The sequence below is a fragment of the Amphiprion ocellaris genome, chromosome 12, assembly GCF_022539595.1.
Source record: "Amphiprion ocellaris isolate individual 3 ecotype Okinawa chromosome 12, ASM2253959v1, whole genome shotgun sequence".
NCBI classification, from domain to species: domain Eukaryota; kingdom Metazoa; phylum Chordata; class Actinopteri; family Pomacentridae; genus Amphiprion; species Amphiprion ocellaris.
Genome location: NC_072777.1, coordinates 8,484,828 through 8,506,437, shown reverse-complemented (window position 1 = coordinate 8,506,437; position 21,610 = coordinate 8,484,828). Strand labels below are relative to the sequence as shown.

The 21,610-nt window shown below is 40.5% G+C and overlaps 2 protein-coding genes across 9 annotated transcripts in view; one reads left to right on the top strand and one right to left on the bottom strand.

Moving 5' to 3' along the window:
• The window catches only part of LOC111587239 (NACHT, LRR and PYD domains-containing protein 3-like), a 78,573-nt gene that overhangs the window by 18,038 nt on the left and 38,925 nt on the right, over positions 1-21,610 (top strand). For 2 of the 7 annotated variants that reach the window (XM_055015740.1, XM_055015741.1), the window contains exons 2-13: positions 53-154; positions 261-374; positions 1,549-1,638; positions 2,225-2,332; positions 3,288-3,398; positions 3,700-3,810; positions 6,326-6,427; positions 7,473-7,521; positions 7,794-8,016; positions 10,634-12,434; positions 12,525-12,698; positions 13,027-13,200. The exons of 1 other annotated variant lie outside the window; for it this stretch is intronic. In XM_055015740.1, coding sequence (XP_054871715.1) covers positions 66-154; positions 261-374; positions 1,549-1,638; positions 2,225-2,332; positions 3,288-3,398; positions 3,700-3,810; positions 6,326-6,427; positions 7,473-7,521; positions 7,794-8,016; positions 10,634-12,434; positions 12,525-12,698; positions 13,027-13,200 — 3,146 coding nt within the window. In that variant the 5' untranslated portion in view covers positions 53-65. Of the gene's footprint in view, positions 1-52; positions 155-260; positions 375-1,548; positions 1,639-2,224; positions 2,333-3,287; positions 3,399-3,699; positions 3,811-6,325; positions 6,428-7,472; positions 7,522-7,793; positions 8,017-10,633; positions 12,435-12,524; positions 12,699-13,026; positions 13,248-15,589; positions 15,770-16,309; positions 16,354-17,404; positions 20,472-21,610 lie in introns of those variants that run through there. 4 more of the 7 variants (XM_055015743.1, XM_035942370.2, XM_055015742.1 and 1 more) reach the window with 3 other exon arrangements.
• LOC111587233 (NLR family CARD domain-containing protein 3-like) overlaps positions 1-21,610 on the bottom strand; it is a 76,807-nt gene that overhangs the window by 30,638 nt on the left and 24,559 nt on the right. The gene's annotated exons all lie outside the window — the stretch shown is intronic.

The following is a 21,610-nucleotide window of genomic DNA, read 5'->3' as shown; positions in this document are numbered from 1 at the left end:
TCCTGTGATGTGAATGTTGTTGTACTGAGCAGGTTGTTGTGTTTGTGTGAAGGTGTGTCTCTGCTATGAATCAGTGTGAGGACAGAGAGGAGGGAGTTCCTCCCTCTGAAACCACTCTGTGGTGGAAACATGGGAACCAGACCAAAGCTCAGAGGTGAGATGAACATCTCCAACTGTAAGATGTGTTTTAGCATCCAACAAGATCACACAGATGATGTACTCTTGGTCTTATATATTAATCATTTTTGATTTTCTATCAGTATTCATCAGCGGGTACCTCCAGCTCCTGAAGCCAGCTGTGTTTCCACGAGGAGTGACCACTCAATGGATCAACCTGTTGTCTTCAAAGACAAACGCTGCTCAGCTGATGAAGAGTAAGAACAGAATCCTGACAGTCAGCAGTGGTGATCAGCTGAATAGGGTTTATTTTACACTGAAGGCTTTATGCTTTATGCATTTACCAAGATTCAGATGAACACATTTGCTCCATTTAGAAACTGGTTGTGTTGGTTGATGGTTGTCATGGTTGGCGGCCATTTTGGATTAGTTTCAAGGATTTCAAGGAGTTTTATTGTCACACATACAATGTAAACTGTAGAAAATGTCATGAAAATCTTACTAAAATGCTTCTCCACAGACTAGACAATTAGCATCCAAGTAGTGCAACATTAAAATAAAATAAATACGAAGGACAAAATACTATACTAAATTCAGAATGAAAATTTTAATTATCATTAGAATTATTGTTAGTTTCTTTTGTGTTTTTATTTTCTTCATTCAGTTTTCTGACTGAAAAAAACAGATGAATTCTTTAACTCACATTAACTTAGATTCTAAATGAAGTAAAGCAAAGTAATTGATGTTATTGTAGACTGTATGTCTATAAATGTACAAAAATTCTCTCTTTGGAAATGTTAATATGGATCCTGCTGCTGTTGGATGCTGCACGTTATTAATAAACTTAGAGAAAAGACTCCAACAAACAACCGGAGACAACAAACTAAAGTTCTGTTCCTGTTACAGTTTTGTCAAATTAGATTTATTGCAGATGAGTCTCATTAACAGCCTCTTACAGACGGGTCTGTGTGTACGCCTTTAGCAAAGTAAGCATATAAATTTTTGTTTTTTGTGCTGTGTGATGCTTGTAGGTGCTGATATGTGGAAAAGTTGTGATTGACAGTTCAGAAGGAGCAGCATATTTTTTACCCTGTAGAATGTAAAAGGCTGTTGTTGGTCATGTTACTCTAAGCACAGTACTGAAAGAAACAAACTTGTGCCAGCACCCTCCACACATTTTGGACCACTAGCCAGCCCTGGACCTGGGGTCTGCAGAGCTGTAATTCAGTTTTTTGTTGTCTTATTACAAGTGTAAAATGCTTTCCAATAATTTACTGTTTATGTTTAAACATCCTCAAAAACTTGTTTTTTTAACTAATCTTTAATTTTCTGCTTTTAACATCAGATTTTACTTTGTCAAAAATTTTCGAACAAGTTAATTTAGATAATATGCTTTCAATAAAATTTCTTTTGGGGTTTTTTTTCTTTTAGGCTCTACTGTCCATCATCAGACTTCATTGACCCCTACTGGATGTATCAGCCTGTTGCCTACCAAGATGGACACCAGTCATATTATGATATGTAAGACTTTAAATTTCTTTTTGTACATTTCTCCTGATGCAGCAGATTGATGCTTGACCTGTAGCTATGTTTGTTATGAGTTTTAGTTTTTTTTTCATTTGGATTTGAATTTACATAATACTGTTCATATTTTAAACATTTGAAGTACAATCAAAAACTGTTTCACAACGGGGCTCTTCCAGGGGGTTTTCTGTTATACTGACATCTTTATTTTATCAAGTCAACTAAACTTTGACCAAATAGATTTCAGATACTCAGTCCCCTTGGCCCAAGATGGAGAAAAAGCTTTTGGGGATTTGAAGGAAAATGACAGTCTTTCTCTAATATGCATTCTATATATTATTTCTATTCAAGTGGCACTGAGTAACTTTCTTGTGACAGCCTTAGAAGCACCTATACTATTTTTTCTTATCAGTGATATTTCACTCTTCTAATGAGATGTTACTTGTGCATATGGTGTGACATCTAGTGACATAAGAACATACACATGCATTATTCAAATCTATAATAAAAGTACATTGTGTACACTTGTACACTGATGACTGTCTGAAGCTTTAAATAATGAGTTTTGTGTTTCTGTCATTAGTTATGCGACCCCAGACTCTTCTGAACCCAGCTGTGTTTCCATGAAGAGTGACCACTCAATGGATCAACCCGTTGTCTTCAAAGACAGAAGCTACTCAGCTGATGAAGAGTAAGAACAGAATCTTGACAGTCAGCAGTGATCAGCTCCAGACAGCATGTCGACAGACCAGCACCTCAGGGTGGTGGGGGGATGTAGTGCAACATGTCTGATTCGTGGCAGCTCCAGCTGCACTCTAACGTCATGGAGAGTCATATCACAGGGGCCTCAGAGCAATCAGAGCTGTTTTAGTAGAACAAGAATATATGCTTATATTAGTCACTTCTATAATGAAAGTACATGATTAGTCAATTAGTATGTAAATTAGTATACATATTACTCTCTGAAGTTTAAAATAATCCATATTATGGTTTTATCAGCATCTGTCAGACACCAGACTCTCCTGGACCGAACTGTGTTTCCATGAAGAGGTACCACTCCATCGACCTACTGTCTGACAGAGAGACATCGCTCCTTTGAGGAGACATTAGAACAGAATACTTAAGCAAATGTATTGCTTTCTCAAACACAAGTATTTGACCAACAGATATCTCCTTTCAGAGTCTAACTTGTGAGAACAAAAACATCATAAAGGCTAAGAGATGGTGTGAATACTACTGATTATTTTGTAAAAATACTGTAAGACGAGAGTTGTATTTATTAGAGTGTAAGCAAACAGTTGTCTCTTGTAGTGAGTGTGTTGGATATACAACCAGTTTATAGTCCAGGAACCAGCCACAGGGTGTTGGGGGATAAAGTGGAACATGTCTGATCCATAGAAGCTCCACCTCTAGTCTAACATTTTAGGGCCTGATACCTCAGGGCCCCTTCAGAGCTCTGGTAGAGTCCAAGCCTCAGTAGCTGTTTTAGTGGCACAAGAGGGACCGACAGAATTTTGGGGAGCGGGCTATCATGTTTTAGTTCATCAGTGTACATTCTACAAGTATATTATAAAGCACATGATGCATACTTGTGTATTGATGAATTTCTCTTAAGCTTGAAATAATCAGTTTTGTGTTTCAATCAGGATCTATCAGACCTCAGACTCTCCTCAACCCAGTGGTGTTTCCATGAAGAGCAACCACTCAATGGATCAACCCGTTGTCTTCAAAGACAGAAGCTACTCAGCTGATAAGGAGTAAGAACAGAATCCTGACAGTCAGCAGTGGTGATCAGCTCCAAACAGCAGGTCTACAGTCAGTCAGGGTGTTGAGGGATGTGGTGCAACATGTCTGATTCATGGCTGCTCCACCTGCACTCTAACGTCTTAGAGCTTCATATCTCAGGACTCCTTCAGGGGCTCGTAGAGTCCAGACCTCAAAGCTGTCTGAGTAGAACACGAATATATGCATATGTTATTCATGTCCATCATGAAAGTGCATGATATGTGCTAGTACAGTGATAACTCTCGCTTTAAATCAGTTTTGTGTTTTTATCAGCATCTACAGGAGACCACACTCTTCTGGACCAAAATGTGATTCCATGAAGAGTGACAACTCCTTGTATCAACCTATTAGCTTCAAAGACGGACGTCATTCTTCTGGTCAAAGGTAAGGCTTCCTTATTCAAACAAAGGAATTTCTTTCTCAAACACAAAGATGTAATTAATATTGTAGGTTGCTATCATATCTTCACAGACTGAGCAGAAGGATCTCCATTGATCTCACAAATGCTTGTCACAGTTCAAAGTGAGACATTTGTCTCCTTGACTGGGGGTTACTCTACACTATAGGCTTTATGCACTTGCCAACATTCACACGAATACGTTTGTTTTGTTCAGAGACTGCTTGTGTTGTGTGATTGCCAAAATATATGGCATTGAATATTAAGAAAAGTTTTTTTTTTATACACTTCCCTCTACGCCCCGTCAACACTTTCAACCAGTCACATGGCCCATTTTTTTCCCTTCAATTTCATGCCATGGGTTCAGCACCTTGCCTAAGGACGCTTTGGCATGTGGAGGGAACAGGGATTGACCCACCAATGTTGTGACCAGTGGACAGTCGAGTCTGCCACCTGAGGCACAGCTGCCCATACTGATAGAGGTACTGATGTATCTAGATGATGTAATCATCTTTTCGCATTCCAGAAAACAGCATGACAAGGATGTCCAAGCAGCGATGGATAAGCTCAGTTAGGCAAGCCTTACAGTAAATGTGAAGAAAAGTAAATTTTTCTGTACATCCCTGACCTTCCTCAGACATGTCGTAGCTTTAAGGGATATCATGTGGTTCTTAAGAAAACCTCCCAGTGCCCACCAATAGGAAATCCCTTGAGGAACTCCTGAGCATGGCTGTATGGTACTGTCATTTTGGACCAAATTGCTCTCAGGTTCTCTCCATACCCTGAAAGAAAAAGGAGTAAAGTTGTGTTGATCACCTGAATGCCTGACCTCCTTTGACAAAAGTACCTGTTAAATCCTCCTTTTTGGCATAGCCACACTTCAACCTTCTGCTGCTATCTGGAAATAATCACCACTGCTGACCGTCAGGATTCTGTTCTTACTCTTCATCAGCTGAGTGGCTTCTGTCTTTGAAGACTATTCAAGACCACCAAGCCTAGTACCTGACTGATCCAGTGAGTTCTTAGGCTCTGGGAATTCGCCTTCACTGTGGAGTACAGAAGAGGCAAATACAGCACGGTTCAGGATGCTCTGTCTAGAGCTCCAAGTGATAATGATGCATCTACTCACGATTTCATTTGTGCCACCATTGTGTCTGCCATGCCAAACTCCTCAAAAGACCTGCCCATTATGACTGAGGCAGTGTGGCACACCTAGCAGAAAGGCCCTTTATGTCAAACTATTTATCAAAGCATCATAGAAAAGGGAGAAATGCAGGTGAACACCAATACTACCTTCACTGTATTTGAGAACTTGGTCTTCAGGGTTTTAAGGGTGTCTCACAAAACTACTTACTGGATATATATGCCTGAAAGCCTGCATTCACAATTACTGACACTGCTCCATCAAGACCCTCTGCCGACTATCTGGGAAGGTATAAAACCTACCACAGGATGTAGAATCTTGTTTACTGGTCACAAAACTCATGGAGTTACTCATGGAGAATCACAGGATCCACAGAACCCAGCATATTGTATATCCCTGAGGTGACCATGAGTTGGATTGGTATCAGTGAGCCTTGGTTTTGCTTCTTCTTTTCTCTTCTTCCCATTCACCTGGTTTAGCAACCTTTGTTTTTTTTTCTTAGGTTTGAATTGAACTGATTGACAATTGCAAAGAACTACAAAGAACTTTAAAGAAAAGCTGAACCTGACTTTTTGTTTCATTATGAACTGTGATTAATTAAATGGACTTGAGTGATTTCTGATAGGTTTTTCGTTTCTTGCTCTAGTTGTTATAGCACTGACATATTGTATGATGCCCTGTGTTCCTTGATGTCTTTTGCCTTAAGTAATCTGTTTTTGTTCATTGTATTGAGTTAACACAGGCAGGGTTGGTGTAAAAACATTGATCCTTTGTAGGATTTGACTTCTAACTTTATATTAATGCAAGTTAAACCACTATAGTTCAGAGTCTCTTACAGACAGGTCTGTGTGTATGCCTTTTGTAAATTTAGCATGTAAATGTTTCTTTTATGTGCTCTGGTGATGCTTGTGGACCAGTGTAGGTGTTGAAATGTGGAAAAATTGTGACTGACAGTTTGGGGGGAACAGTATGTTTATTACCCTCTAGTATTTAAGAATCTGATTTTGGTAATAATGTTCTTACTGTAACCACAGTATCTTTTTTTTTTTTTTTTTTTTTTTTTTTTTTAATTGCGCCAGCACCCTCCTGGCACTTTTGACCCACGAGCCAGTCCTGGGCTTGGGGTTTGCAGAGTTGTAATTCAGTTTCTAACTGTCATATTATGCCACCTACAAGTGTAAAATGCTTTTGCATAATTTGTTTGTTGCTGTTTTTGTTTAAACATCCTTGAAAATTTGAGGGTTTTATTAGCCTTTAATCATTTAACTTTATGCTTTTTCAGAAATAAATTATCTACAGCTAATTGAACCGAGATAATATGCTTTCATTAATATTCATTTTGGGTGTGTTTCTACCAGGATCTACTGGCTGCCACCAGACTCTCACCTTTCCATGAAGAGTGACCACTCAATGGATCAACCTGTTGTCTTCCGAGGTGGAAACCAGTCATATTCTAAAAGGTAAGAATTTTTGTAAATGTCTCCTGATTAAGCAGATTTATGTTTGATTTGTTTTTTTTTCTATTTCTTACTTTCATGTAGAAGCAATCAAATCACATTCATGTCTTTCCATAGTGCTGCAAGTGGATTCACATAGTACTGTGCACATTTAAAACATTTGCAGTACATTCAGTAACCATTTTACAGCAGAGTACTTCCAAAGGTTTTGTGTGTTATGACATCAGTTTTAATTATTTACAAGTGGACATAGAAAGCTATATAGTCTGCTGTAGCAGCTGGAAGTAATGATACAAATCAGGAGGTCAAACTTACTAAAAATCAGTTTCTTTCAGGATAATTTCTGCAAACTATTCTGTAAAGAAATCCTAAATGTGTTTCAAAGAACTATCAAAAATGGTTCCATAAATGATGGTCAAATAATAATTTTAGCAAAAGGAGGTTTTTCAAGAATCATTTTCAAAAAAGTTATTTGTGGATCCACCTGGATCAGTTAAGAACCTTTATTTATTTTTTTAAAAAGCGAGAGAAAAACTCACAAATTTTTGATAAATAAATAGTTCCTTTAGCGTTTTAAACCAAGTAGTTTTGCACCGGTTGAAAAATAAACATGTGAAAATATTTATTAATGTTCTTATGTACATAAAGCTATTGGACTTATTGGCTGAGCACAAAACTAGTCATGATGACAGGGAATGCAGTGTATTAAAAGATTAAATGCACCCATGAAACCAAACTAAAAATCAAGGAACACTAAATGCAATTTGACAGCTAGCGATGAAAGAACTTATGTATGAACCGTAAATGTAAGAGTTTCTAGCATATCAAAGTCTTCCATCATACCACATTTAATGTTTCAGGTTCTGAACTGTTTGTAGTTGTATGTCTAATTTCATGCTATTACATGCGACCAAATAACCCATTCACAAAAGAACCTTTAATACCCAAAAGAAGCACATAAAGTACATAAAGAGCATCCCCTCAATGAAAACTTGGATGAATGCTGGAACTTATGACAGAACAACTTCTGTGTCTGCTTTCTCAACAGCGTTCATTCTACCCAGCAACCTCGAACAGACCTGAATGCCATATTTCTGGTGCGTACATGTAAAATTACAGGAACTGTTGCTCAGTTCACAATGCTACTCACGTACACATTCACACACACTGATTGTCAGGAAGAAAATAAAGATAAATGGCTCTTGTCTGACCAGTCGCAGCTTGGTGTGGAGAGGAAGTGTTCAGGATTGAAGATGTGATTAGTGAACAAACTGCTGATCCACAACCACCCAGCAGGCTTTTAGTCTGTACACATTACTCAATAATGTATTCTGTTGTTGTAAACTCAAGTTTAAATGTTCTGTTCCAGCTGCTGGAGAAGAACATTATCAGTTACACAAAGAACGAGCTGAAGAAGATCCAGAAGGTTCTGAGTCCAGATTACCCAGAAGGCTTAGAGAGTCAGAGGGAGGAGGAGGTGGAGGGTGAGGATGAAGAGCAGAGGAGGAGCAACAGAGAGTCATTTCTAAAGATCACACTACATTTCCTGAGGAGAATGAAACAGGAGGATCTGGCTGACTGTCTGCAGAGCAGTAAGAGGATTTTAACAACTTTAATATGATGGAAAGAACAAGAAGAGGCAACATCATGTTGTGGAGGCTCCTAAGCAAGTGCTTGCTGCGCTTGTTTATAATTACAGGGCAGACAAATGTTTGTTGAAATTGCATCAGTGATAGCAATGACACCACAACAGTAGGAGTATCTTTAGTGTGTGCCTGGCTAATATGAATAGAATAGAATAATACTACTCGTTAGCAGTGACGAGGAAACTCTGCGGTGAGGTAAAGCAGCTCAAAGAAAAGCAGCATAAAGCAAGGCAAAGGGGGTGCCCGTATAGCTCAACGGGTTAAGCGGGCGACCCATGTACAGGGGCTGGTCCCCTACGCAGCGGCCCGGGTTCGATTCCCACTCGCGGCCCTTTGCTGCATGTCTTCCCCCAACTCTTCTCCCCTGTTTCCTGTCTCTCTCTCCCTGTGCCTCAATAAAAAAAAATTTAAAAAAAAGCCGAAAAAATAATACTTAACAAAAAAAAAAAAAAAAAGCAAAGCAAGCAAACAGCAGCCAAGGCAAAGCAGCAGCGTGATAAATTCAGCCAAATAGCCGTCTTGGCTCTTCACTGCACTACAGGAGGCTGCGTGCCACACACCTGGGAGCGGTTTAGCCCAAGCAGCTTCCAGTAGCAACCCAAAAGCAGTTACAGAGCAATCTGTTACGGCGGGGAAGACACAGAAATGGGAAGACGGCAGGAAATTAGGAAAGGGCTTTATTTAACAAAACAAGAGCTAAGACAATACAAAAGGGAACCCGGATTGAGGGGGAAACCGAATCTAACTAAATACAAAATATGCAAAACCAAAACAAAATTAACTTAAATCCAACACCGAAGTCCAAAGGAAAAAACCCAAACACGAACAACTACACTAAGCAAACAAACAGAGTACTCACAACCAGGGAAAAAACTAGACAGAAGGGGCAGATGTGATTGTATGCAGGTGAGTTGCATGGCCTGATTACTGCAGCTGATTCTTGTCACAGCAATCAGCAGAATGCAGACAGGTGATGCAGAAGAGTGAGTGAGAGAGACCAAGGAAGACAGGCAGACAGACCCAGAGACCAATAGGTGCAAACAGAGGGAGCCAGAGGGACAAAACAAGAAGAAAGACAAGGTGATATAGGATAAGAGGGAGAAAGAAGAAAAGAGGGAGAAGGAGAAAGAAGGGCAGGGGCTGGAGTAGGGATCATAACACAATCAAACCAGCCTGAAGTCAGATGAATATAATGTGAAGAGGAAAGGGGACAGGACAGTTCCTTGTGGGTCCCCTGTACTGCAGATAATTTTGTTGGAAACACAGTTCTGCTGTTGAACATACTATGGTCTGCAGGTCAGATAGTCCATGACCCAGGAGACCAGTGCTGACTCCACCTACATTATCCTCATCTTCTCACCAAGCAGCACCGGCTTGATAGTATTGAAGGCACTTGAAAAGTCAAAGAACATGATCCTCACAGTCACATCTACAGTGTCCAGATGTCACATGTAGATGAGGGCATCATCTACACCAATGCAGGGGGTCTGTATACATCCTCACCCTGGGCCTTAGATGAGAAAGGACCAGTCTCTCAAATGTCTTCATGATGTGAGAAGCGAGGGCCACAGGTCGGGGTGTTTCCTCTGGGGACAGGGACTATGCAGGATTTTTTCCATAGTGTGGTGATCTTCTGCAGATTCAGGCTGAGGTTGAACAGGTATGTGAGGATGTCACACAGCAGAATGAACAGGTCTTCAGCAGTCTGGAGCTGATACCATCACACCAGCTGCTTTGCCCTATTTCAGCTTGTCCAGTTCCCTTTTCACCTGAAATGGCTGGCTTGTTAAGGATGAGACAATGGACAAGCTAGGGGAAGGGAAGTGGGATTGAGTCAGAGAGGGAGGAGTGAGGGAAGGTGGGACTGAGCTGAAGGAGGGCACCAGAGCTGGTGGGGGAAGGGAGAGGGGTAAGTTTGAGAGGTAGAAGTTTGGGTTGGAGGAGGAGGGTGGGAGGAGACGGTCGAGCTGGAGGACGGGGGAGTGAGCACCACATGGAGCTCAGAAGATGGGGCAGTGATGTCGAATCTATTGAAGAAGGCATTCATGCCAGTAGCCAGGTCCTGGTCTCTGTCCGGCAGCGGTCCACCTTTCCGCTCAAAGTTAGTGATCTTCCTGCAGCAAGATGGTGTGAACCATGTCTGGTTCACACCATCTTGCTGCAGTTGATGTTCTAGTTTCACCCTGTAGGCTTCTTTCCCCTCTTCAAACCTCCTCTGAAGTTCCTTTTGCAGTGCCTTTACTTTGTCCCTTTCACCCTTCCTGAAAGTCGTTTTCTGCTAGTTTAGCAGGGCTTTCAGGTTGCTGATGACCCAGCTTTGATTTGCTTTGATTGTATGTCCACAGATCAAAGCTCAGAAATGGTGGAAACTTTATGATAAATTTAAAACCAATAAACAAATACTATGTGGGTTTTGATGCTGGATGTGTGTATATCTCGTTGGAACAAGCATGACTTTGACGTGGATATCTAATCGAGGATTTAACTTGGACAAAATGTGTTTTCTTATTGACATTCAGTTTTACCGTAGCTTCTACAGTTTATTCAATTTGTGTTCATCTAGGAATCGGTACTACTGTGTGCCAATGGGGATTGAAATCAACCTTGAAGAAGAAGTTCCAGTGTGTGTTTCAGGGGATTGCTGAAGCAGGGACCTCAACCCTTCTGAATCAGATCTACACAGAGCTCTACGTCACAGAGGGAGGGACTGCATTGGTCAATGATGAACATGAGGTCAGATGGATTGAAACAACATCCAGGAAACCAGACAGAGCAGAAACAACCATCAGACAAGGAGACATCTTTAAAGGGTCTCCTGGGAGAGTTAAACCAATCAGAACAGTGATGACAAAGGGAGTGGCTGGCATTGGGAAAACTGTCTTAACACAGAAGTTCACTCTGGACTGGGCTGAAGGTAAAGCCAACCAGGACATCTACTTCACATTTCCATTCACCTTCAGAGAGCTGAATGTGCTGAAAGAGAAAAAATACAGTTTGGTGGAACTTATTCATCAATTCTTTACTGAAACCAAAGAAGCAGGAATCTGCAACTTTCAACGTTTGCAGGTTCTGTTCATCTTTGACGGTCTGGATGAGTGTCGACTTCCTCTGGACTTCCACAACAACGAGATCCTGACTGATGTTACAGAGTCCACCTCAGTGGATGTGCTGCTGACAAACCTCATCAGGGGGAAACTGCTTCCTTCTGCTCGCCTCTGGATAACCACACGACCTGCAGCAGCCAATCAGATCCCTCCTGAGTGTGTTGACATGGTGACGGAGGTCAAAGGGTTCACCGACCCACAGAAGGAGGAGTACTTCAGGAAGAGATTCAGAGATCTGGAGCAGGCCAGCAGCATCATCTCCCACATCAAGACATCACGAAGCCTCCACATCATGTGCCACATCCCAGTCTTCTGCTGGATCACTGCTACAGTTCTGGAGGAGCTGTTGAAAACCAGTGAGGGAGGAGAGCTGCCCAAGAACCTGACTGAGATGTACATCCACTTCCTGGTGGTTCAGGCCAAAGTGAAGAAAGTCAAGTATGATGGAGGATCTGAGACAGATCCACACTGGAGTCCAGAGAGCAGGAAGATGATTGAGTCTCTGGGAAAACTGGCTTTTAAGCAGCTGCAGAAAGGAAACCTGATCTTCTATGAATCAGACCTGACAGAGTGTGGCATCGATATCAAAGGAGCTTCAAAGTGTTCGGGAGTGTTCACACAGATCTTCAAAGAGGAGAGAGGACTGGACCAGGACAAGGTGTTCTGCTTCGTCCATTTGAGTGTTCAGGAGTTTCTGGCTGCTTTTCATGTCCATCAGACCTTCATCAGTTCTGGTGTCAACTTGATGGAAGAACAGAAAGCATCTCGGCTGAATAACGTCTTTAGAAACAAACAATCTCTAAAACATCTCTACCAGACAGCAGTGGATCAGGCCTTGCAGAGTCCAAATGGACACCTGGACTTGTTCCTGCGTTTCCTCCTGGGTCTTTCACTGCAGACCAATCAGAATCTCCTACGAGGCCTGCTGACACAGACAGGAAGTAGCTCACAGACCAATCAGAAAACAGTCGAGTACATTAAAAAAAAAATCAAAAAGAATCTGTCTGCAGAGAGAAGCATCAATCTGTTCCACTGTCTGAACGAACTGAATGATGATTCTCTAGTGGAGGAGATCCAACAGTCCCTGAGATCAGGACGTCTGTCCACAGATAAACTGTCTCCTGCTCAGTGGTCAGCTCTGGTCTTCATCTTACTGTCATCAAAAGAACATCTGGATGTGTTTGACCTGAAGAAATACTCTGCTTCTGAGAAGGCTCTTCTGAGGATGCTACCAGTGGTCAAAGCCTCCAACAAAGCTCTGTAGGTGGATTAATGAATCACTTCAAACATGTTTACTTTGTACATAAGAAAAGAAACATTTGTTTGTGTTCATTATTAATTATTTTTCAGGCTGAGCAGCTGTAACCTCTCAGAGAGAAGCGGTGGAGCTATGTCCTCCGTTCTCAGCTCAGAGTCCTCTAGTCTGAGAGATCTGAACCTGAGTAACAACGACCTGCAGGATTCAGGAGTGAAGCTGCTTTCTGTTGGACTGAAGAGTCCACACTGTGAACTGGAAACTCTCAGGTCAGTATCAAGAATGAGCATAGTACATAAATAGTCATATATGTCAAGTAGCTTTCAATTTTGTGAGAACCAAAGTCTTCTCATAAATCTACCTGTATTTTGTTTTGTTACCAGTAAAATATGGTGAAACAAAAATACATTTCACATTATTTAATTTTACTAAACATTTTTTCCCAGTTCACTGATGCACTTATCTATTAAAGCTAGTTGTGAAACAGCAATTTACAAAGTTTACAAAGAAACTTTTACCCACAGAAAAGTGATGACACAGTATAGAGCCACATTATTTCTGATCAATGTTGTCAAATTTGTGCATTTCACTTTTCAGGCTGAGCAGATGTAACCTCTCAGAGAGAAGTTGTGAAGCTCTGTCCTCAGTTCTCAGCTCAGAGTCCTGTAGTCTGAGAGATCTGGACCTGAGTGACAACGACCTGCAGGATTCAGGAGTGAAGCTGCTTTCTGCTGGACTGAAGAGTCGACACTGTGAACTGGAAACTCTCAGGTGTGCTTTCAATTGAACAATAAATTCTGCACTACATGTCATTTTATGTTAGTGAACACTTTCAGTTTTTTTCATTTGAAACACAGTGACCCAAGGAAGTCTTAAATACCCTTCATATTAGTGTAAATAAAGAAGCTATGATGAAGAGCCATGTTTGGTGGGCACTGTTGAAGACATTCACTCTTAGTCCTCATGCAGAGTTTGCTGTAGTGGGGTGTTTTATTGATATTCCGACATATGGTCGACTTACTTAAACAGAGCATGACTCTGTGGGGGTAAGTCGAACTGCAACATTTGCAGAGTACAGCATTTTATACTGATGGTTAGAGAGTAGGGAGTATGTCTCAGTATGTAAATACAAAAGTGAGCAGTGGTTGGTTTGCATAAGGTTGCAAATCAATGACAAAACACGATGGAATCAAGAGCAACACTAAGGGTTTTCCTGCTCAGTGGAATCACATGTAACAACAGGATGTGCTATTGTGCTGTTTTCTTCATCAGCACAAAGAAAAGTAAAAAATTGTTGCTGCTGCTAGTTAATTAACTAATTAATGCTCAGTCCTCCTCACCCTATCTCAGAGGCCATGCCCTGCCAACCTACGAAGGAAACTAATTTCGGCCGCTTGTACCTACAGTTTCATGCTTCCATCACCATCTAGAGCTCATGACTACAGGTTAGGGTTGGAATGTAGATTCCTATCATGATGGTTCAGTGCAACGCCCATATTACTGCTGATAATACACCTAGCTACCTGTCCATATCAAGCTCCATTCTTCGATCACTCATGAACAAGATCCCAAACAGCTCTTCATAGATATGCTCCTTTTGCCAGTTTTGGTGGTTTCTTGGTCATTGATGCTCTCCATGCCATAGCCTTCCAAGTTCTAGCAGAAACCTCTCCAGCTGCCTTCAGCAGTATTCAATATCTTCCCCATCGTTATCGCAACCCTCACACAGAGCCACAAATGCTCAAGTAAAAATTCTGTTACTCCTTTCCATCATTCAGTGTAGCCTCATTATCCACCTCCATCTCATATTGCTTACCTCCGTCTGGGACTCAAAACACCCACAATAGCACAATTTATTAATTTTTCTTATTTTCCACTGACATCTGTCCTCCTATCCTAAGGCATCAGTACGTCACAACGTCCTAAGTCTGAACTTTTAGCCAGCCCTCTAGAATCATTGTTTCTGTTGGCCTTCCTTTGTTCCTCATTGCAACATTGACTGACAAGTCGAGTTCGATCGACACCACCATCCTACTGCACCTCTTCCACATCCTGTATGCGACTTTCCTCCATCTCCTAAAACTGCTTGGTCTATTCACGCAAATGAAACCAAATCAATCAAGCGGGTAATACAACAGCCATTATGAGCTTCAAACTAGATTCACATCTTTTGATCATAACTGTACATTCATGCTGCACATTTCCTACTCCACTACCTTGATGACTATACAGGCCATTTAGGTTCATTGAAGTCATTGGTGTTTTTGTTGGATAAATTTGAGATGACATGTCGTTTGTGACATCATAGACCTTTATCCTGCTGGAAGTAGCCCTTAGAAGATGGGTGGACAGTGCCCAGAAAGGGATGTGCAGGGTCAGTAGTAGGAGTCCGGTACGTCTAGTATGTCTACTGCAGCCAGTCAAATTTATTGGTGTTTACTGACAGTGGAAGAGTGTGAATGAAAGTGACCATGCAAGCATCACTGTGCCATGAATTGTCCCATGACAGCACCCAACTGTCACTAAAAGTGGCCACATCCCTAATTATGTAATGTAATTTAAACAAATGAATTTTTAAAAAAATGTACCCCCTTACTCTTTAGCAAAAGTGACCAATGTGGTCTTTGTACCAGACTGTAAACATGTTTATGTTTTCTGTAAAGTTGTGTAACGTGGTGATCTATGGGCATGGACTTTGTTTTGAAGGCAATCTCAAGTGGCCATTTGAAGTACTGCAGGCAATTCCACAGTTTCACCTTTCAGTCCCCAACGTTACCACTTGGTTGTGCTTTAAGTGATACTCATCTGCGTAGCACAGCTGCATAATTGCTAATTTATTGTTACTGTCCCCTTCTTTCCTCCCACAGTCCAAAAACATGCTCAGGTTAATTGGTGACTCTAAATTGTCCGTAGGTGTCAATGCGAGTATGATTGTTTGTCTGTATATGTAGCCCTGTGATAGACTGGCGACTTGTCCAGGGTGTCCCCTATCTTTGCTCTTAGTCAACTGGTTTGGGCTACACCCCCCTCGTGACTCTAATGAGGATTGCGCAGTGTGTAGATAATAGATGGATGTATGTATGTCCCCTTCTTCTCAGCTGTAACCGTGTGTGTGTGTGTGTGTGTGTGTGTGTGTGTGTGTGTGTGTGTGTGTGTGTAGACTGTCAGCTTGTCTGGTCACAGAAGAAGGCTGTGCTTCTCTGGCTTCAGCTCTGAGCTACAACCCCTTCCATCTGATAGAGTTGGACCTGAGTGACAACAACCTGCAGCTGCAGGAGTCGGGAGTAAAGCAGCTTTGTGCTGGAGTGGAGGATCCTTATTGGAGACTTGATACTCTCAGGTATGGACAGACACTAAGCTCTCACACAGTTCATTTATCGCAGTAATAATCTAAAGGTGGGAAAATCTTGTAAAAAAAAAAAAAAAATTCATACAGAGTCTTTTACATGTGTAAAGAAAAAGTGCTTCTCCCTGGACTGAAGGGCAATGCCTGAGTGCTGTTTGTAATGTCCGCTGTCATGTCGACAGACAAGACAGGATGACTCCCACAAATGCAGCAAATGCATACACTTTCAGTTTATTTTCTCTCAAAAGCAGAAGAAAAAAGGCCAAGCTCCTTTTGCCAAATTTCCCACCAAGTGGATATGACAGCCGTTTTACATCTTATAAAGACTGGTACATTCTGGGCCCCCTGTTCCAACAAAAGGTGTAAGGAATAGTGTTTCTGAAGATGACCAATGGACAAGAAGTTAATTTCAAGTATACTGAGGTCTTTAAAAACAGCAGGATTCTTGTTGCATTGAACAACATTAAAACGAGAACAGCACATTTTTCCATATTCAAAAAGATTGTACTTGTCTAATTGTGTTTTACTTTCTAGAGTGGACAATAGAGAGCGGAAGCTAACTCCTGGTCTGAGGAAATGTAAGTCTTTATATATCATCAATCCAAAGTGTATTTGGCTTGTACTTTCTACCATTTTATGCCTAAGGACGCATGTGGCATTACAACAGTTTTGAATCAGGAAAGCTCCTTTGAATAAGTTATTTCACTGAGATGCCATCATACCTTTACTTCCTCCAGAATTCCAAAACAGTCTATTAGTCTTGAACTACAACACAATTTGTCACAGTTTGTAGTAAGACTCAAGTGCAGACAAGGTCACAATAATCAAATACAAAGGAAAACTGGGGATCTGGAACGGGTGCGACACTAGCAGGTAAGCCTGAGAACTATGCAGACAGAGGCAACACGCTACAGAGAATCTACAGAAGCCCAGAAAGGACATAAAGCTAGGAATGTGAAGCACAATTTACAAACCAGACTTAATCACGATATGACAGAATATGCAGATTGGGAAAACTAACCAAGACCGAGTAAGATGACATGGCACCCCAAATCATCACTGATTGATGAATTCATCTTCTAGACTCTGCAACCTTGATTTTTAAAAGAAATGCAAAATTTACTCTCATCTGAAAGGACTTTAGACCAGTTAGTAATGGCCCTGTTCTGTCTTTGCCCAGGTAAGATGCTTCTGCTGGGTTTTTAGGAGTGGCTTGACAATAGGAATTCAGAGCCATCATCATTAAAGTTAAAACAAATAGTGGCTTGACATTTTTCAGCTTGCATGTAAGGAATCTACCATATGTACAATTTTTACTTTGAACAATATCTCATGAGAACTTTTCCAGCATATTCTAATTCTATAAGATGCACCAATATACCTTTAACTTAATCTGTGAACTACCATCAAGAAAAGATAAGCAGTAAACAAAGGATCAGCCAGGTGTAAACAAGCTTGAAAGCTATTATTGAGGTGGGATTCACCAGATCTAAATTAACAAGATTTCTTCAGCATGTGTCTCCTGGGACCCTTTAAACAGTCACTCTGCTTATAGATCAGCAAATGATAAATCTGTCAGTTACATTAGATTATAAACTGCTTTATTATTGTCTGATCTTTCTCCATCAGATGCCTGTGAAATCACTCTGGACCCAAAGTCAGCACACAGAAACCTCAAACTGTCTGACAACAACAAGAGAGTGGAAGTGGTGAACCAGCAGCAGCCATATCCTGATCATCGAGAAAGATTTGATACCTTCTGTCAGCTGCTGTGTAAAAATGGTCTGACTGGTTGCTGCTACTGGGAGGTTGAGTGGAAAGGAAAGGTTGATATAGCAGTGGCTTACATCAGAATCGGTAGGAAAGGCTACAGCAGGGACTCCAGGTTTGGAGGGAACGATCAGTCCTGGTGTCTGAGCTGCTCTAATGATTGTTACTCTGTCTGGCACAACAACACAGAGAAGATTATCTCTTCCTCCTCCATCTCTAACAGAGTAGCAGTGTATGTGGACCGTCCTGCTGGCATTCTGTCCTTCTACAGAGTCTCCTCTGATACAATGGTCCACCTCCACACCTTCAACACCACTTTCCCGAAACTTCTATATCCTGGGTTTAGAGTCTGGAGTGGGTCAGTGTCTATATGTTCAGAGGCCGCTGCAGCCACACTGCTGACTGAAGAAGATAATCCATATGAGTGCACACTCACAGTATAGCCAGTGACAGCCACAACCTCTGTGAAGCTGGCTTGGAAAATTTCTTGCATCCGTTCCATGACCTGAAGGTCAAACAGCTCTAAGCCCAAAACATTTACTTTTACAGGAACAGTTATTCTGTCATTTTTTTGAAGTTCCGTATTAGATCTGTTATGTGTGTTGTATTTCAGATACATCTGATCTTTTGGTACGGTCTCAAATTTTCACCATTTATTTTATTTATTTTACCTTTATTTAATCAGATAAAAGACCCATTGAGATTGAGACCTCTTTCACAATGGTGACCTGGCCAAGAGAGGCAGCAGCAAACATCAAAGTAAACAAAATACACACAGATAACAATAAAAACAAACATTAAAATATTAAATACAAGTAGTTACATACATAAAATACAGGAGTCATTTTTACAGTAATAATTATAATTTAAGAACACAGGTACTGTTCAAAGGATTTCCGTTGTCGATATCTTAAAATAGAGCGGAAGGCCTCCAATGAAACAAATTTTGACATTTTCATTTCAGATTGCAGAGCATTCCAAGCACAGGGGGCAGAGGAACTGAAAGTTTTTTTCCTCATTTCAGTTCAAACACGATGAGCCGAGAGATGCAAAATGTCATGAGATCGTAGGGCATAACGGCTTCCAGTTCTCTGAAGAAGAGTGCACAGATAAGTGGGACCTAAGCCAAGAAGTGCTTTGTAAACCAGAGTCATCCAATGTGTATATCGCCTTACATTCAAAGAAGGCATACCGTTTTTTTTTTGTGTCAGTTTGAAAGCATGCGAGAAGAAAGTAGACATAGGAGAATGTGATTTGATAAGTTAACATGAAATAGAGCAGTTTAACATCAACTGCACTCTGGACCCAAATGCATCAACCAGAGAGCTCAGATTGACTGATAAAAGCAGTTGTATCCTGATCATCCAGACAGATTTGGCTGCTGGATTCAGCTGCTGTGTGCAAATGGTCTGACTGGTCACTGTGTCCAGTCCAGTGTCTCATGTTACCTGGACACTGTATTAGATTAGTTTTGTGCAACAGTGAGCTTTACAACTGAGTCATTCAGCTTGACAGTGTTAATTACTATTCTGCAGTTCTACAGATTCATTTAGCAGACGCTTTTATCCAAAGCAACGTACATCTAAGAGTAGATACAACACAAGCAATGATCTAATCAGGAGAAAACAACCTGGATAAATGCCATAATACATTTTTCTGGTCTATGCATGTGAGATATTTTGACATTATCAATTTTTACTTTCTTGTGCACGTTGTTTTAGCCTTTTGATATTTTTATAATTTAATATGGTATCTACTGACAGTATTTTGAATGTAGATGGTAAAGGAAAATAATATGTAGTTATTTACATCCTATTGTAGAGGTTCCCCTCAGCTCCTCTTAAACTGTAAGTTGGAAATGACTGTGAAATAATGTGATCTATGAATAACCATTTAAAACACATCTTCATCCAAAATGTGCAAAGTTTGGTTTCATGAATAATTCACATTCTTGGTGCAGATTTTCTGAGTCGTTCAGTGTTGCTGCTTGATTTTAGTCCTTTGTAGTTGTGCAAACTATCTGCACTTACTGATTGTTTTCATTTGATAGTGAGTCCACTAATTCTTAATATGCCACCATCAAAACAACTTGCTTGGAAGAGTCTATTATTGCAGAATTTTCCACGATGCTTGTCTAAACGGGTGAATCACCTGCAGGATCTGGCTGACCGTGAGCAGAATTTAGTGACTTCCAGCCTCAGGATGTTTGTGGAGTTGATCACAGACATTTTATTCTTTAAATTGCCCATCACCATCATCTAGTGGACAGCTGGTAGAACTACAGCACCTGATCTGAGACTGGCTGGAGATGACTGCGTGTGAAAACTTAATTAGTAGTAATAAGTAAGAAAGAATTAAATTTTGGTTTCGAAAGCTTTATCAGACACAGTAACAAATGGAGGCAGGTAAGTGACGATTCACTATATAGAGCCTCAAGTTTTGAGGACAGTTTCTATCCCCTGGCCATAAAACTGATTAACACTTCCTCCTCTCCAGATTATCAAATTCAAAAATAACCAAAGGGCCTATTGTAATCTTGCACTACTGTACATTTTTGCACAGCGTGACTCTTTAACTATAAATGCTTTTCTGTATATAACCCTGTTGCACCAATGTGAGCATTTGAATGAGTGCATTTGATTGCACTGATAACCCTCAACTGCCTGCATGTGACAAGAAAAAGGTTGGTAGCAAAGAACAAGGAAATGAATACTTCTGTCTGCTGGGAAAGTGACACAGGTTAAACTGGTTTCGTGCCACCCTCATATTTATCATTCTTGGACTCTTGAATGCATGCAAATGTGACTGTTTCTTCAGGTCAAATCACACAGACGGCAGGACTAACGAAGGAGAATGAGCAGCTTCTTCTCTCCAAATGTTTTTATTCGACACATGAAGGTGGAAAGTGTCTTAAAGCTGATCTGAAGTGAGTTCAGCAGGTGAGAATCCTACCAGAAAAGTATGTATATGTGTGATCAACAGGATCACACTGTGGTTTCTTTAAGGCAACTGACTGTTTCATGTACCTGGTACTCACAAGTAAAGTAAAGAATGTGTATTTGTGCTGAAGGACATTGATTTAACGATCTATGATTGCATGTACATGGTAAAAACATGATCGGAATTCTAAATCTGGATTTTTTTCCAGCTTAAAAAGTGAGAAAAATTGCACAAATGTTTGAATTAAGTGAATGAATTTGTTTGCTCTCAGTCATACAAATACACTTTTAATCACTGTTGTTCTAACTGTGGTGATTAAAAACTTGCAAGTCATGTGGTTGACACTACAAAACATATCCGTTCACATTTGCTTTTGATAAAAGTTTAGTAATTTCACTTAAATGAGTGTGAATAACATTTTAGAGACTCCCAGAATCAACAACAGATTTCTTGTAACTTCACTATCAAGTCATAAAACCAATATGGACATATCACCTGGACCAATGTGCGCTTGAGCTGTTATCTTATCCTCAGGTTTTCAGTTGAGTTAATGTTTCAACCCTTCCAGAGGCTGTGACAAAAGGAGTTTGTCTACTAGTGTTGAAAATGTGAAGCAGCTGTGAATTGTATGTGTTTCTTAACTTTCACAGCTTCTGATTTTGGAGGATCACAGGATATAGAAAATGTGAAAAGAATTAATGTGTAATAACTCAATCATGTAACACAAAGCTATATTAAAGCTGTCATGACAAAATGTTTGAATTCTTACAATTTCATTTGGATCACACAAATCATAAATTTGGAAGTTTGCACCTTTTTTTAAATAACAAGGGGTAGAAATTTGGAATGATTATTACTCTGGAATTGGTCAGAGGAATTTGATCTAATGTATCCTGTGTTTAAAGCTGTGTGGTAACAAATATGTGCAGGTTTGAGGATCAGTTATTGTGTACACAGTTGTGAATAAACGTTTACATGCACTTGTAAAGCCCCCTGCTGGGTCAAAAATATACATACAGAAATTATAATATTTAGTCACATGTTCCTTTCACACTCATTCACAACATTTATCTCATCCACAAGCTTCTGGTTCTATCTTTAACAATTCCTATTGACAGAATTGGT